Source organism: Panthera tigris, chromosome D2 (genome assembly GCF_018350195.1).
Source record: "Panthera tigris isolate Pti1 chromosome D2, P.tigris_Pti1_mat1.1, whole genome shotgun sequence".
Taxonomy (NCBI): Eukaryota; Metazoa; Chordata; class Mammalia; order Carnivora; family Felidae; genus Panthera; species Panthera tigris.
In genome coordinates, this window is record NC_056670.1 from 32,712,781 (window position 1) to 32,729,422 (window position 16,642).

General features: G+C 39.0%; 1 protein-coding gene across 8 annotated transcripts in view; it reads left to right on the forward strand.

Moving 5' to 3' along the window:
• MCU (mitochondrial calcium uniporter) overlaps window positions 1-16,642 on the forward strand; it is a 205,605-nt gene that overhangs the window by 1,281 nt on the left and 187,682 nt on the right. For 2 of the 8 annotated variants that reach the window (XM_042960468.1, XM_042960463.1), the window contains exons 1-3: window positions 3,532-7,547; window positions 13,922-14,037; window positions 14,605-14,746. The exons of 1 other annotated variant lie outside the window; for it this stretch is intronic. In XM_042960468.1, coding sequence (XP_042816402.1) covers window positions 13,979-14,037; window positions 14,605-14,746 — 201 coding nt within the window. In that variant the 5' untranslated portion in view covers window positions 3,532-7,547; window positions 13,922-13,978. 5 more of the 8 variants (XM_042960464.1, XM_007095705.3, XM_042960465.1 and 2 more) reach the window with 5 other exon arrangements.

Genomic DNA, 16,642 nt, shown 5'->3' on the forward strand with positions numbered 1-16,642 from the left:
TCCACCTGTGTTAACAAATACATCCACCTGTCTTCTTGTGATCACATAGCTCTTGAGAGGAAACTGAACTGGAGGTTTTCAGAGAGGATACCCCAAGACTGATGACAACATAAAATCAAGGGTCTGAAAGAGCTATGGAAAGAACTAATGCTCTGGAAATGCAAGATGATATTGTTATTATTAGTCATACGTATGGATCCTGTCTTCATTCTTGTGAAGAAAATTGTACATTTGGCATGCTGACATATTGCTTTGCTGAAGCTTTTGGGTGAGAGCCGAGCTTTTCCACAGTTCAGTTTAGAATCGCATGTTTCATAGCCTCCGTTTATGTGTTTTGTTTTCCTAAAAACATGAAGCCACCCAAAAATCTGATTGCATTCCCCTCTCCCTCAAACTATTTAAAGACTTCTCAAGTTGTCTTTATCCCTGTATTTTGCTAATACGTCTTTTGACTTTGCACAGTTTGTTTTTAAGGCTATTTGGGTGTGGTATTCATTTAGCATTTTTAAATTTGTGCCTTGTATATTTTTCACTATGCGAATCTGTCAGGCTGTGAGTGCCTTCCTTGTGTGGGTACTTCATGAAAGTGTTCTTCTGTGCTATTCTGGGGTGGGTAAAAGTGATGTGCTGAATTTGTAACTGAAAGCACAGTTAAAGTGAAGTGTTATTTCTGAAGGGCTGAAGTGTTATCATGGGAATGTTGACTTGTAAATGAACTTAGAATTGTATGCTTTTGAAAAAAATTGTGTCTGATGATTTAAAATATGTAAACAGGATTTTTTCTTTTTCTACGATTGCTCTGAAGCCACCCTGTATATAGCTGTCTCCATCTGTTATTCTATGATCCCTCACAAGACTCACTTTGAAAGGTATCTCCTGGAGATTTGTTTAACTCTTGACATTTTATGCCTGAAATTGAGGCCCAGAAAAGGGGAGAAACTTGGCCAGGATTGCCCAGCTAACAGGCAGCAGTTTCAGGACCCACCCCAGATATTCTGGCCCTGTTTTTTTGTTCTTCTCATTATAAGGTGTCATTGCTCCTTCATAATCTTTCTCCTCCTTTATAAAACTGACTATCGTTAGGAAAGTATTGGTGTTTTAAAATCCCATGAATGGGAATGCTCCTGTAAGTGGATGTTGTTTGAGGCCAAATGTATTAGGCAAATATGGGAGCAAACAGCTTGCTCTTGTAAAGGTCCCTGAGAGACACTGAGGTTGAATCTTGCCTAGGAGACATCCTGTGCATGTGCAGCAGATGGCACTCTGCATTGGACGACATCACAAGCCCAGCTTGTGCCACTTTTGTTCTGCTGTAGTAGGTACAGTAAATTAGAGCCAGGGGGACATAACTGGTTATGGTGCTGGTTAATTTTTTTGCTTGAGAGGCATGTGTTCAAAATCTTTTCCAAGTTTACAGAAGGAGTCCAAAACAATACAGTTCAGCTCATTGGCAGATGTGGTTGTGAAGTTATGAAACATAACTTGTCCCCTCCCCACTTTCTTTATTAAAAGATCACTCAACTAAGTAAATAGAAATAAGAATGCAGGGGCTTATTCAATATTTTTAGCACCATCTAGTGTAGTTTTTCATTTTCCATGTGAAGAGCCCGTTACTGCTCCCAGCTTGTGGTTGCAACTTAAGACTGATGTAAAATGTTTGTCGCATGCCTTTCTGTGTGGTTAGTGAAGGTGGTTGCTATTTTCAAGGATGGCTCTTTGAGGGGGAACTGCCTTTCATTGTGAGCTGGGTAATTCCTTTGCTAAATCAAATGGTCCCACCTCTGATTATGAAAGCTTGACCGTTGACATTTCCTAGTGGTCAGTGGCTCTGCTGAATTACTAAATCTCTTGCTTAAGTCTGTCATTGGACTGTTATTGTTTGTGACTGTCCCTCTCACTTTTACACATTATAGTTCTTTAGTGGTCACAACATTTGTGTTTAACCTGATAGTTTTAGCAGAGGTTATATTACCAGACACAGAAGCAAGTTGCAAGTCTTTAATTGGGTTTCCCAGAGACATCCCAGCACAAATATTCCACTGTACTTAAGCCAGTGTTCCGAGTATCTATACTAAATGTTTATGCAGTTCTTGCAGCTGAATTTCGGTCTTAATCACTTCTCTAACCTCTAAGGTCCATTTCAGGTTAGAGACTGTGACCTATGACTCCTCTTTGAATCTCACCTCCTCACTTTACCGATGAGGAGACACACCTAATGGGAACTGAGGGAAGTGACTTATTAGGTTATGTTTGTGGTTAATGACATCTGAGATGTCTTTAAATGGAGGTGGATTCAAGAAGTCCTAGTCAGAATCTTAATTTGTGTGATTCCTGGCTCTTAATCCCTTTCTGTTGTTCTCTTCTGCCTTGTCTAAGTTCTGATAGGACTTATTGTTAGCTAATTTAATTATTAGCAGGACACAGATTGACACTGACTTATCTTGTTACCTAAATATTTCATTTGTGGGTGCCTTATCGTATGGGGTGGGTGGGCAGTATTGCCTTTTTGTCTCTCATAGACTCCAGCGCAGTGCTAGGTATATAGGTGACACTCAGATGAGCATTAATTGAATATGCACCCTTTTGTCTGCTTGCAGGTACGATGAAAAGATGTGCTCATTACCACCCCCCCTCCCCCTCCCCCCCCCCCCCCCCCCCCCCCGCCCTGTTTGACTTTTCTAATGGCCTGTTGCCTAGGTAGCCACATTTGGGTAATTGCTTTAACTTTGGTATTGCCAGTACTGTCTTTGATTGTATATTACACTTCTTTATGGTAGACTGATGCACAGAGTTGGTACCTTTCGATGAGTTCTACAGTGATACTTGCTTTCTGCCCAAAGCCCAGCAAAAGTGTGATTAATACCCAGATTATTATGCTTTATGGAACTCTACTCCAAGAGGAAATCTAAATAGAGAATGCAGCGTCAGGAATGGTGTATGTCAAAGAGAACAACAAACTGAACGTACATCGTTTTTGGTTTTGGGGCTGCCTTGTGTTTGAAATCCAGAATGGTTATGGTCTTCTGCAATAGCACCTCATTGATACCATTGTCTGCTTTTTTGTTTTTGTTTTTTTAAATGTTTATTACTTATTTTGAGAGAGAGAGGAAGAGAGAGAATCCCAAGCAGACTCCACACTCAGTGCTGAGCCTGACATAGCTCAGTCACATGACTGGGAGATCATTTGACCTGGACCAATATCAAGAGTCAGAGACTTAACTGACTGAGCCACCCAGGTGCCCCGCCCCCATTAATACCATTATCTGAATAACTGCAGAGATGTTGCTTTCATTTCTTTTTTATATCCTAGCTTTGTGTCTCTGTGGGTTTTCTTAAAAAATTCTGGTTTATGTGTGTGCTTAAGGACAAGACTATGGGTGTTTTTTTTTGTTGTTTTTTGTTTTTTGAGAGAGAGAAAGAGAGAGAGAGAGAGAGAATGCACACAAATGGGGGAGAGACAGAGGGAGAGAGGAACAGAAGATCTGAAGGGGGCTCTGTGCTGAGACCAGCAAACCCGATGCGGGGCTCGAATTCATGAAGTGCAAGATCATGACCTGAGCCAAAGTCTGACACTCAACCAACTGAGCCATCCAGGCGTCCCAGGACAAGACTACCTTTTAAGATCTTGAGATAGCCACCCAACATAACGGAATCCTCTATTCTTTATTTCACTAATTAATACTGTACCATGACTCATGGATATTTTAGAATTACTGGAATAACATGTTATTAGGAAAACTAAGATGTTACCATGGAGGACATGTACTAAAAAGAATCATAGACTTCAGAGCTCAAAAAGACCATAGGTTAAGGAAATAATGCAAGAGTGGTGAAATGGTTTTTTCTTTAGTAGCCCAGCAAGTTACTACAGAGCTGAAAATGGTTCCCCCATCTGCTGGCTTTCTCAATCAGTTCTTTTCCTATGAAATTGCAGGACCGTATGTTTCATTTAAAAGACAATTAAGCCGAGGTTCCTTTTAAAAAGTGAATTAGGAGGGGTGCCTGGCTGATTATGTCAGTAGAGCATCTGAGTCTTGATCCCAGGTAGAACATTTGACTCTTGCTTGATTCCAGTTCAAGCCCCCTATTGGGCATGGAGCCTACTTAAAAAAAAAAAAAATGAATTGGGGAGAGAAAAAAATCAAAAAATGAAAAGTGAATTGAGACCCTTTCTTTCAGTAAGTGCTTAAACTGAAGCCCAGTCCTGAATAATTATTTCCTGATTTAGGTCAAGCTTGATGATATGTGTTAAAAAACCTGTCCTCTGCAGGTTGAACACAAAAAGAGAAACAATCCATTTAATTATTTCACTGCAGTTTGTTAAATGCTTGCAGTGAGACAGCCTGTGTAACATGAAAGTTGACTTCAAGCAAAGTAATTTTAATGAGTTTAGTGAATTATTGACCCATAAACTGTGTATGGGCTTGAATCTTTTATTTTGATCAAAATATAACTTGGTAGATTACACCACCAACTGGGTCTAGTAGCATGCTGAAACTGAACTTTTTCTAATGCAGTTCTGGAAAAAATGGGAAATATGACATTGCATTTTGACATCTCTTGAAAATAAGTGTCCTTTGCAAAGATTCTTTAAGGACATTGACAATATTTATTAATCAAAAGGGGGGTATTTACCTTTTATACCTTGTTACTAAAGTTTTCAGTCTTTACTATTGTCTATTTTATTGTTCGGGGAACACTTGTAAAAATCACCAGAGAATTGCTGAGAATCCATATGTGTATGAGGCCGTCCAGGGGACAGTCTCCCATGTATAGTCTTGAACTGTACTGCCTTATGGATTACAAGATCCTTTAAACTTCTTTTTTGCCTTTACCTTTTTTGTAATACCTATAATAAGTGGTGTTACAGGATGTTTAAGAGTATTAATATCTGCTTTAAACTTTAGAGAAAGTTAACATGACTGATAATTTGTCAAATAACTGGAGAGGAAATAGGTTAATGTGAACTACCTGACCTGTATGTAGAGGGGTAGATAGAGAAGAAAGCATCTGAGGGCATTGTTACCTCATTTAATTCTCACTATAGTCCTGTGAGAGGCATGATTATCCCAGGTTTATAGATGAGGAAATTGAGGATGAGATGGGTTCATTTCTTCCTAAGTGTCATAAACTGTTTCAATGCTAGGGATGCAAAGATGGACTAGACAGATGTTTTGGAGCTGGGATTTATGCGTAGGTCTGGCTGGGTGTCTGTGTAGGGCCCCCTTCCCTTTCATCTTGTCCTTCAGCTGTGTTTCTTTCTCAAGCATCTACTGCAGTTTTCTTCCAAGAGATCTTACCATCTTTCCAGCAACATTTAAGTCTCTTTCTCTACCCTCACCTCCAGGTCTTAGCTAATAAGGGTCTAAGGTATTGCTTCCTTAGGATATTTGTAATTTAGCTAAGGATTCTGGAAAGTCCCACCCATTATTGAGCATTGCTTCTATATCAGACACTTTTATAACTCTTCGGGCAAAATACTACTCCCATTGTAGAGATGAGAAAATGAAGACCTAGTAAGGGTAAGTAACCAGGAGTCATTCAGAAAATATCTGATGAACTGCTGTTTGTAAGATGGTGTGCTGGGAAAGAGTGATATCTCTGAGGTGGTCCTGAGAGGTCACAGTTTGGCTAGGAGACACCGACGAACAAGACTGTAAGTGGCTATGCTCCCCGCCGGCCCGGAGGTTCAGTGGGAGCGTTTAGCTGGAGAAGGCTTCACAGGGGAGGCCTCACTTAAGCTGAAATAGGATGAAATATGATGTGTGGGGGACTGGAAGGGTATAGTCCAGTCTAGGCAGCAGCAACATCTGACATGACTGTATGAGGAAGGAAGATGTATTTGAGAAACGGCCAGTAGTTTGTTAGAACCGGAGTGTGAGCAAGAACAGCCAGAGATTAGGCCAGGCAGTAATAGCGATACCACCGATAATTAACATTTATCAAGTGCACCACGTGTCACACATGTCACATAGGTAATCTCACTTAGTTCTTGTGGCACCCTATGGGTAGGTGTTGTTGCTACCCTCGTTTTATAGATAGTGAAGCCGAGTTACCTCAGACTGGTTGATTTGCCCAGGATCACAGCTGGTAAGTGACACTCAGCTAGTAAATGACTTACTCAGGATCATGCAGCGGCGACTGGTATTTCTGGCAAGGAAATGCAAGTGGTCTGGCTCCAGAGCCTGTCTCTTAACTACTGTGCTATGGTGAGGGAATCAGACTGTGAAGGGACTTGTGAAGGAGTTGGAATTTTATTATGTAGGTCAGTGGTTTTTTTTAAACTCAACCCACAGTAGAAATACATTTTATATCATGACCCAGAATGTGCACGTGTGCATAAAAGTAGGAAAAGTTTCATGAAACAATATTTTTACTATGTATGAGGCATACATAGTTTCTATGCTATTTTGTTAAAGAAATACTGGTTGGGACCCACTTAAATTGATTCTACAGTTTAACCCACAGTTTGGAAAAATACTGCTAGTCAATAGGTGAGCATCTGAAGAATTTCAATTAGGTGAATCACATGATCAGGTTTGTGCTTTTTTTGGAAGGTTAGTTACAATGGCAGCAGTGTGAAGGCCAGATTCGAAAGGATGGGACCAGAGAGCCAAGAGGCCAATAAGGGGTATCTTAATGAACCAGGCAAAAGATGCCTGAATAAGGACAGTATCATTGGGGGTAGAGAAAGGGAATAGAGAGAAGGCAGATTTAGGAAGTAGAATTGTTAGAACTTGGTGATTGGACATAGACTATCACTCAGCTAGTACCAGGTAGAAAGGCAGTTCAATTCAAGGGCTGTCTGATGCTATTAATACTCAGGCCCTGAAACTTTATTTCTGGACCTTTTCTGTGTGTTTCTTTTTACAGTCATGTTAAATATACTTCTTTGTTGTCTTTTCTGTGCCTCTTCTTTTGTATATAAAATGTGCTGACCTGGTTTAATGATTTTAAAATGTATGTATCAAATCCAATGCCTACCTTATCCCATGTTCCTGCCTCCCCTTCCCCACACCATCAGAATCTGAAAGATTTGCACACAGTGTGGAAGGAGTTCACAAAGTGTGATGAGCACTCAGCAAGTCTTCTTTGAGAGTGTGTGTTCTGTGTATGACACTCTTCCAAAGCAGAAACTCTTCACGTTACCTTAATTAATTAGAGGAATGTTTTTGAGTAATTTCCTTTGACTTTGTTCTCTTTAACTTTCCAGTTTTGTAATATTTGTTTACCTTTAGGGAATATTGAGCATTGTATGTATGATGGTCTTTTATCTTTAAAACAAACAAATAAAAACCTAGGCATTCCTAGGCATGAAACCTTTTCTTCGTAAAATTTAGCAACCTCCATTCTTACATTAGAAGCGAAGACAGGAGTTGTGCTTCTGCCATCCGTTTCTCAAGAGGAGTATAAAAATAAAAACATGTAATAATCGAGAACAAGTTATATGGAGTGATTCTCTGTATTTTAATTGACTAGGTACCTTACTGGATCGCTTTATTCGGAAAGCACATATTCTTTGGTCTTCTAGGTATTATAATACAGAGGTAAGTATTTGTTTGATAACTATGACAAGTTTTTAGACCCGTTACAATATCTGCTTCACCAGAAGAGACTGTATTTGTCACGTTGTTGGTGAGCCTTTGGAAAACTATGGGACTAAAGGATTGCTATACCATCATAGAATTTTTAATTAGTTTTCTGAGATAGTTAAATAAGAGATGGAAATGGTGTGTGTGTGTGTGTGTGTGTGTGTGTGTGTGTGTGTGTGTGTTTCAGTCACCAAAATAAAAGTAAGTCACTGTACTTGAAGAGAATTAGGTGCCATGTGATACAATAGAGGTAGGAGTGTGGGTTTTGTTCATTTCTCTTCTGTTAACTTGCTGTTTGACCCTGGGCAAGTGACCTCTTTGGTCTTAATGTTTTGGCCAATTAAATAAGGATGCTTGATCAAATGAGCCTAAGGGGCTTTCTAAGACATATGTCACCTTCATATAATACTTTATAAGTAATTTTTATATTTTTCCTTTGGGGAGCTTGTATAAACTCATAAACTCAAGTATAATATATTTGCTTATTCTCACCAGGGTCAAAGGCTTGAAGTGAAGAAAAATCCTTTCCATTTCCTTTTCAGGACAGTTTGTATAATTACTTCTGACATCCTGATGGACAATTTACCCTGCATTCCTCTTAAACAAGTCATTCTGCCTTTAGTCCCATCCTTCTCTTTTGTCTTCTTTTTCCAATCCAAACTGCTGAGGGTGTGGGGGAAGAGGTGAACATGTGGTGGGGAATCCAGAGAGTTGGAGAGACAGGGGAAGGAAAAAAGCAGTTAATGTTGGAATGCTGAGGTAAGACAGACTGTTCTAATAATCTGTTAATTCTGAGTCGTGACCTGCCAGGCTGAAACAGAAAATGTTTCTGTTTTCCTTTGTAATTACACTACAGGAATCCTGAGTGTGGAAACCTCAGGTGATTAGTTGCCCACAGTAGTCTATTCTCCCAAACTCTGTGAGCTGAGCCTAGTGTAGTCAAGAACAGAGACACTCAGCCAGTGTTGGATAAATGAGTCAGTCAGTTGAAAAGTCCAAGAGACCATTGTCTAAATCCTTCAACCCTGTGGATAATGCAGCTGTAGATTCTCTTGTTCTCCATGCCGAGATAATATAGTGATGAGAATCATAGAAATACGAAGAAGAAATTACTTTTCTTTGATTCGGGCAGCAGCAGATCATTTTAAAAGGGTTCACAGATTATGCTGAAACAAGCAGGACTATGGAAAATACTAAGTAAAATACTGTTAGAAAAATATTGTAGTGCTATTGTCTTATAAGTAATTTAAGAAATTGACACATGCGTCTGCCTGGCAAGTATTTGGAGGAAGTAGAGGAGTGGAGGGAAGGGTGAAGGGCTGGGCACTGCAGAAGAGAGCTTGAAAGAAACTATTTGAAAGAGGTGCTGCCAACTCTAGATTCCCTGCATGTATATATTTCCAAAGATGACAGATTTTTGGAGGTGTTTATTTTGGAACTAATCTTCTGTATTTCCATTCTGCCCCCACTGTATCCTGTATCTTGCACTGCCAGAATTCTGCTAGCTGCCATGAAGCAGGGCTGTGGCAAGTGGCCAAGTGTGATAAAACCTATTTTTTTCATTTTAAAACAGAGTATGGATATGAGAATACTTTATGAAGTATTTAAGGATAGATTGAATGGAGTAGGAGAAATAGTAAAAACCTAATGAGAAGATTGAAAGTTTTTTATTTGCGTTTGCTGGAATTTATATTTGTTTGGTAAATGGAAGAATACCAGCTTATGTCTGTCTCTGTCACTTTCTTCTTTCTTGCCCCTCTTTCTCTGACCTTTGGATGCTGGTGTTAGGATAGATAGGAAAAATGGGTTTTCTGATCATGAAGAGGTGGTAGTGATTTTTTAATTTTTAGTTTTTGAGGGAATCCCAAGGATATGCTCTGTGTGAATGTCTCATTACATGTATGCATGTGAGAAATTGTTTTATTTTTTTCGTTTTTGTTTTAAACCCTCCCCTACCATGAATTTTTTTCTTTTTTTATTTCCAGCTCTGACTTAAGCTTCAAAACAAAACGTTATCTAAACATTGTTGAGGTGGTGAAGCAATCGTGGTCTAACATATTACAGAATTTTAGAATGTTCATTTATTAGAAAATTAAACTGCAGTCAGTATTTTCTTTAATTTTTTTTTAATGTTTATTTTTGAGAGAGAGAAAGAGAGAGAGAGAGAGAGAGAGAGAGAGAGAGAGACAGAGCATCAGCAGGGGAGGAGCAGAGAGAGAGGGAGACCTGAAGCAGGCTCCAGGCTCTGAGCTGTCATCACAGAGCACGATGTTGGGCTCAAACTCCTGAACTGTGAGATCAAGACCTGAGCTGAGGTCGGACGTTTAACCAACTGAGCCACCCAGGTGCCCCAGTGTTTTCTTTAATTTAGTATCTCATTCTGCATTGACATTTGATTCAGAATAAAATCAAGTTCCCAGCTTGGCTAAGTGCCACAAAGTCGGGTGAGCTTTAAATAGGTAACGACTTTCTTTTTAATGATTGCTAGAGGTTTTAGCAGTAAAAAGGGGAAAATGGAAGGAAACTCTAATAGATTTCTTGCCTAAAAAGAGCATTCTTGGTAAGATTAAAAGTAGAGACAAGCTGAGGCCCTGAGTTAGGGATCTGAAAATCCCATCACAGCCAGTATCAGAAAGTAACAGCACTAGTGGAAGAAGACACAGAAGGTCTCTACTGATGAGGGGCTCGCTTGGAAAGGGCATTCCATCACCAGAGGGTTTTTTTTTGGGGGGGGGGCTTCATAAGAAAACTCTATTCTATTCAGTTAAACATAATGGGAAAAGTCATTTGTTTTTAAAGTATGAAGTATGTCATGTCTATAAAAACATGTAGAATATTTATTTCTTTTAGCTTGAAAAATTAAACACGATAACTATGAAAGCTGCCCCAGGTATCTTTCCTCAGTCCTATTTCTTGTCCTCTCTCCCCAAATTGCCATTCTTTCCAATTTAGTATTTACCATTTCCATGCATGTGTTTCTGCTTTTGCTATATCTGTCAACCTTACATATTACTGTAAATATGTTTTAAGCCTTATTTAGAAGATTGTACACTGTATGTAGTTATACGATTTGTTCTTTTTGCTTAAATACTTTGAAGAATCTGTAGTTGATACGTGTAGTTCTGGCTCATTCATTTTTAACTGTTTTGTCATGTTTCATTCTCCATTTCTCATGTTTAACCATTCTCTTGTTGACTGAAAGTCTCTCGAGCTGAATATTTTGGGGGGCTGGGAAAGAGGAATATATTATGTCATTTTAAAAGTTAGACGAGGAATATTTTGACTTTCAAAAAAGCCAGTTTCCTTTTTTGGGTGTGGAATGCCCTCATTTATCATATTCCTGGGAAAACCCTTTGTACTTCCGGAGAGAAGGCAGAGAAGAATAATGTTTCATTACACAGACGAACATGTCTTGTGCAAAGTGCCGAACGGCATCCGCTGTAATACAGCATGCTCATGCGGGATTGAGCTGTTGCAGCTAAAACTTGGTTTGTTCTATGAAAATGCTCAGTTTTTTTTGAAGTGCAGACAAGCTGTAGATGGGAACTTGTTGACATTTATTTATTGTTTCTCTTCTGTGAGTTCCCAAATTTGCAGTTTGGGACTGCTTTATTTGGTAGAAAGGGTATATGCCTTAAATGGTAAAAAGATTGTTCTTGAATTGTGTCATGGTTTTACAGAGTAAAGGAAAAACAAGGTCTAGGAATGGAGGGGTGCTTTTTGTGGTAGACAGTTGATGTGAAATAAAATATTTGTTTTAATAATGAATCTTATATGTGTATTTGCCATTGAGTATTCCTTGTAGTCATTGTTTTAGAAAGGCAATCTCTGATAAATTTTTTTTCTTCCCAATTTCATGCAGTTGTCTTTCATTTGTAACATCTTTGAGAGGCACCTGGGTGGCTCAGTAGGTTAAGAGTCTGACTTCGGTTCAGGTTCGTGAGTTCGAGCCCCGCGTTGAGCTCTGTGCTGATAGCTCAGAGCCTGGAGCCTGCTTCAGATTCTGTGTCTCCCTCTCTCTCTGCTCTCCCGCCCCCCCAATCTCACACTCTGTCTCTCTGTCTCTCAAAAATAAATAAACATTAAAAAACAAAACAAAAAGAAGAACTGTTAACATCTTTGATAATGGTTTGGATAATGTTGCAGAATACATAATACAGAACTCCATTCAGGTTGTCCCTCCAAATGATTTGCTATTGTGCTTTAACCAGAAATGCTGATGCAGCAAGGGAAACACTAATAAATGGGATGCTTTCCAGGGACTGTAGCTAAGGCAAAGCAAACACAAGCCAAAATTGGGAAGAAAATGTGAGGTAGGCACCCACGATGCAGTCTGGCCAGATATGCTATTAACAGTGAATATCCCTTTCTAAATAAATTAATCGAGGCCTGGGCAATTTGAAAAAAAAATTTTTTAACGTTTATTTATTTTTGAGACAGAGAGAGACAAAGCATGAAGGGGGGAGGGTCAGAGAGAGGGAGACACAGAATCTGAAACAGGCTCCAGGCTCTGAGCTGTCAGCACAGAGCCCGACGCGGGGCTCGAACTCACGGACCACGAGATCATGACCTGAGCCAAAGTCAGCCGCCCAACCGACTGAGCCACCCAGGCGCCCCGAGGCCTGGGCAATTTGAATCATCAGACTGTTTGCTAAAAAGGTGACCCAACTTTAAGCATACTGGAATTAGGGAGTAGTGTAAGGATAGTCTTTTGGCTAAAACTTATTTAGAATGAAAACTGAAATTATCTTTGTTTTTTCTTATTGGAGAGATTCTGGTGCCCCAAGAATGATTAATTCGGTTGCCTGTTAGTTTCTGCCATTGTGGTTCTGTGGGGGCAAGGATGCTAAAAGGGCCAGCAAGTAAAAGAAGAGATTATTTAAAAAAAAAAATTGAGGGGGGGGGGGCGTTGGAATGATTAGATGGAAGGAAGAAAGAGATTATTGAGAATTAAGAATTGAGAATTAACTGATTATGAAGAATGATTTTTGTTTTTTCACTATTGCTGCTTTTCTTATAAGTCACAGTTTTTTATTCACAAATTCCTTTACCCACAAATAGTGTAGGCATTGGGAGAGGAGGTAATGGTATGTGAACAGGCTCTTTTAAAAAATGTTGTCCTGAAAAAAAATGGTTGTTCTTGTTTTTGAAAGATCTCTGATAAAATTTGCCAAGAGTCAAGCATTTTGAAACAGAACTCCTAAACCAGAGGGTCGTGTGGCTAGGTAAATGAATTGGATTTTTTGTTTTAGTGCACCAAGAGTTTTGAGTTTTGTGAACTTCTTTCTGAAACTATTGAAAGTTCTGAATGAATCTGGATAACCTCAGACTTCTATTGCCAGGGTCCCTTTCAGCTAAAAAATTTTTTATTCTTATTTAAGAAAAAAAAGAGGGGGACGCCTGTCTGGCTCATTCCTTGGAACATGCAACTCTTGATTTTGTGGTCTTAAGTTCAAGCCTCACCTTGGGTTTAGAGATCACTTTAAAAAAGAAATCTTGGGGCGCCTGGGTGGCTCAGTCGGTTAAGCGTCCAACTTGGGCTCAGGTCACGATCTCACGGTCTGTGGGTTCAAGCCCCGCGTCGGGCTCTGGGCTGATGGCTCAGAGCCTGGAGCCTGCTTCTGATTCTGTGTCTCCCTCTCTCTCTGCCCCTCCCCCGTTCATGCTCTGTCTCTCTCTGTCTCAAAAATAAATAAACGTTAAAAAAAAAAAATTAAAAAAAAAAGAAAAAAGAAAAAAGAAATCTTGGGGCGCCTGGGTGGCTTGTGCAAAGCTATCATGACCGACTTTGGCTCAGGTCATGATCTCGTGGTTCAAGCCCCACGTTGGGCTCTGTGCTAAGAGCTCAGCGCCTGGAGCCTGTTTTAGATTCTGTGTCTCCCTCTTTCTCTGCCCCTCCCCTGCTCTTTCTTTCAAAAATAAATAAACGTTAAACAAAATTTATTAAAAAATCTTTAAAAAATTTCTGCTTTTTCTCATTGTTTATTAGAGTTCCATTTTTTAAATGTTAGAAGCATAGAGATGAGTGAAAGAATTTTGCTTCTTTAAAGCAATTTCTAAAAGTATTATTAGTCTATGAATTGTTGCTTCAGATTCTCGAGTTTTACATCTATATGAGCTTACCATGTGGATATCAAAAGATTCAATACTTTCTCAGGAAAAAATGTATATTTGAGAGTTTCTCATAATCTTCTGGATTTATTCTAGGTTCTAGCTAATATTCTTTCAAACTTTCTTTCCTTTGTTGTCATATGCTGAGGTATCCATGTCAGCAGGCTCAGGAGAGCCTTTACCTTTGACATTGACTTTACTTTTTTCTATTCTTTTAGGTCTTTCACTACCATTCCTACAGTGGTTGACAAGATATCGTTTCCACCTCACTCTCCATGTACCATGCCAGTGACATCTTAGCTGCTAGAGTGTGGAGCTGGCCTGTGGGAGTCAAGTAAGTGCCTTTTTTACTATTTGGCATGGTTTTTGCTTACTTTGCAAAGCCATGTAGAGGAACTTCTTAAGATTAGTTTTTAAAAAGGCACTTGCTTGGTCCTTGTGGGCTGGCTCTTTGCTCTAGCCTGCTATTGAATACCCGGTAGCTAACATGGGGCTGAACTTAGCAAGGTGACTGTCACAGGATGGTACATTTTTGTTAGGATAGACCCTAAGGGATGATAGATCTGGTCTTGGCCTAATTATTAGTTAGCCCATTCATGTTGATGTACAACCCCTGTCCCATCCCAGAATGAATCAGAACTTCTGTATTAGATCAAACAGTTAGTCTGGCCTTCTGGAAATTTAACAGGTTATGGATAACCAAGGGTCTGCTGGTCTAAACCAACTGGGTTGCATGGAAACAGAGCAGCTCTCCCAAGAAAGTCAATGACCTTGAAATTTAGCTCTCTATATAGCTTAATTAATTTAGCTTAATATATAGAAAAAGTGATGGTTGGCATCAATGAGGTATGGGTTTCTTTTCTTGCTAAAGTTGCTAAAACCTGGTATTTTACTTTTGCAGGTCACCTTGTAAATTTTGCCTATATAAATTAACACATCCCCTGTTATGTCATAACAACCATGTAAGGGAGAGTGTTTTCCTGCTCTGTCTTAGGTATTGGTGGTGTGACCTGTTCATGCAGGGGAAACTTGAACATTCTCAGGTATGTGAAGATCATGATTCATAAACATTTTCTCCCTGCAAACAAAACAGTTTATTTCAGTGTGAACTCATGAAATGGTTTTACAAAATCTATCTTGCCCGTTGATTTTCTGCCCCTGATTCTAGGACAGGGAGTAGCCAACTACAGCCATGACCATCACTTGTTTTTGTGAATAAAGTTTTATTGGAACACACACCCATTCATTTACAAATTGTCTATGGCTGCTTTTGCACTATAGCAACAAAGTTGAGTTGTGACAGAGACCATATGATTCACAAAGCCTAAGACTATCTGGGTTTTTAAGAAAAAGTGTGCCAGTCCCTTCTATAAAAGAAACAGACTTCGGGATATGTTTAGACATAAACTTGTTGGAACCACAGGTGAATACCAATAGTCTTCTAAAAAGAAAGCCAAACCCTGTGTCATAATGCTGTCTAGCAAATAAATATTTGCAATATATATGGTGGTGGGATTAACAAATACAAGGTTAATGGAATGGAAAGCCATGATGGCTGTTCAGCTTGTTTTCTTTTATTCATTATATGCCCCTACTCCTCACCCCCCATGGGACGAAACACTCATTCCATAACGGGATATTATTTTTCTTTCTAGATACTTGATTTTATAGAACAGATAAGGATAAAAGCTTTAACTAGGCTATCTTCCCAGAAGTGATAACTAAAGGACCTCTTTATTCATGGAACAAATATTAAAGTTGAAATGAACTTGAGATCATGGAAATTGAGAATCAGAGAAGTTCGGGGAAATGTTCAAGGGTCACAGAGAAGACAGTGGTGGAACTGAAGCCAGAAGCTAGGTCTCCTGCCTCTTTGCCCAGGGTTCCTTCTACTAGGTCTTACACCATAGTGGGGCTACTTGTTTTCACTACTAACTGTAAGGCACAGCCTTTTCACTTTATTCCCTCTGAAGTAGAAGCAAAAAGACTCAACGATTTAAACCACAAAGATGTGATTTATTGGAGAATTGATGTTACTTGCAGTTTGGATGCTTTTATTTTCTTGTTTGAAGATTAACTGGGGGGTTGCTTCTTAATGAATCATTAAAAACTTATATATTCAAAAAGTTTAGATTAGTTGGAATAAGAAAGGAAGTCTGAGCCTTGTTCATTATTTTATAGCTGGGAGCAAAACCAAAATCAGCACAGATAGAATGCTTCCCTCATAAATCTATGTGTCTAAGCCCATAGATGGAAAGAGTGTATGTGTGTGTATGTGTGCATGTGTGGGTGTCTGACAGCTCTTAAAATGCATTTGGATTGCATTCTGAGAGGAGTTTAGCAGGTGTATTACAATCTGCAGATTATGTTGCAGAGTTTTAAGTGGATTTTTAAAAATAAATTCTATTTTTAAACAGTTTTGGATTTATAGGAAAATGGCTAAGGATATTACACAGAATTCCCATATACACCCCATCCCCAGTTCCCCTATGGTTAACACGTTACATTAGATTGGTACATTTGTTACAGTTAATAAACCAGTGTTGGTACATACTGAAGTGTGTATTATTCAGATTCCCTTAGTTTTTGCCTAATGATCTTCTTCTGTTCCAGGATTAAATGAAGTTTTGTTCACATGTTCACTGATTTAGAAGGCATTGATATGACCACCTGAAAGTTAGACTAGTTTTGAAGTCCCTTTTATATTCCAGGAGTGCGATTCAATGAGTACAGGCTTAACTGCTGCAGAGTTGTGACATTTATATTCTGTACATGATGGGAAAGTGGCTACTTTACCTTATTGATAGTAATGGCTCTTGAGTTGTTTCTAAATTTTCAGCATCAGCAGTTCCAGAAACAACAAGGCAAACTTGATTACTTCTTTTTTTTTTTAATTTTTTTAATGAAAAACATTTTTTTTAACGTTTTTATTTATTTCT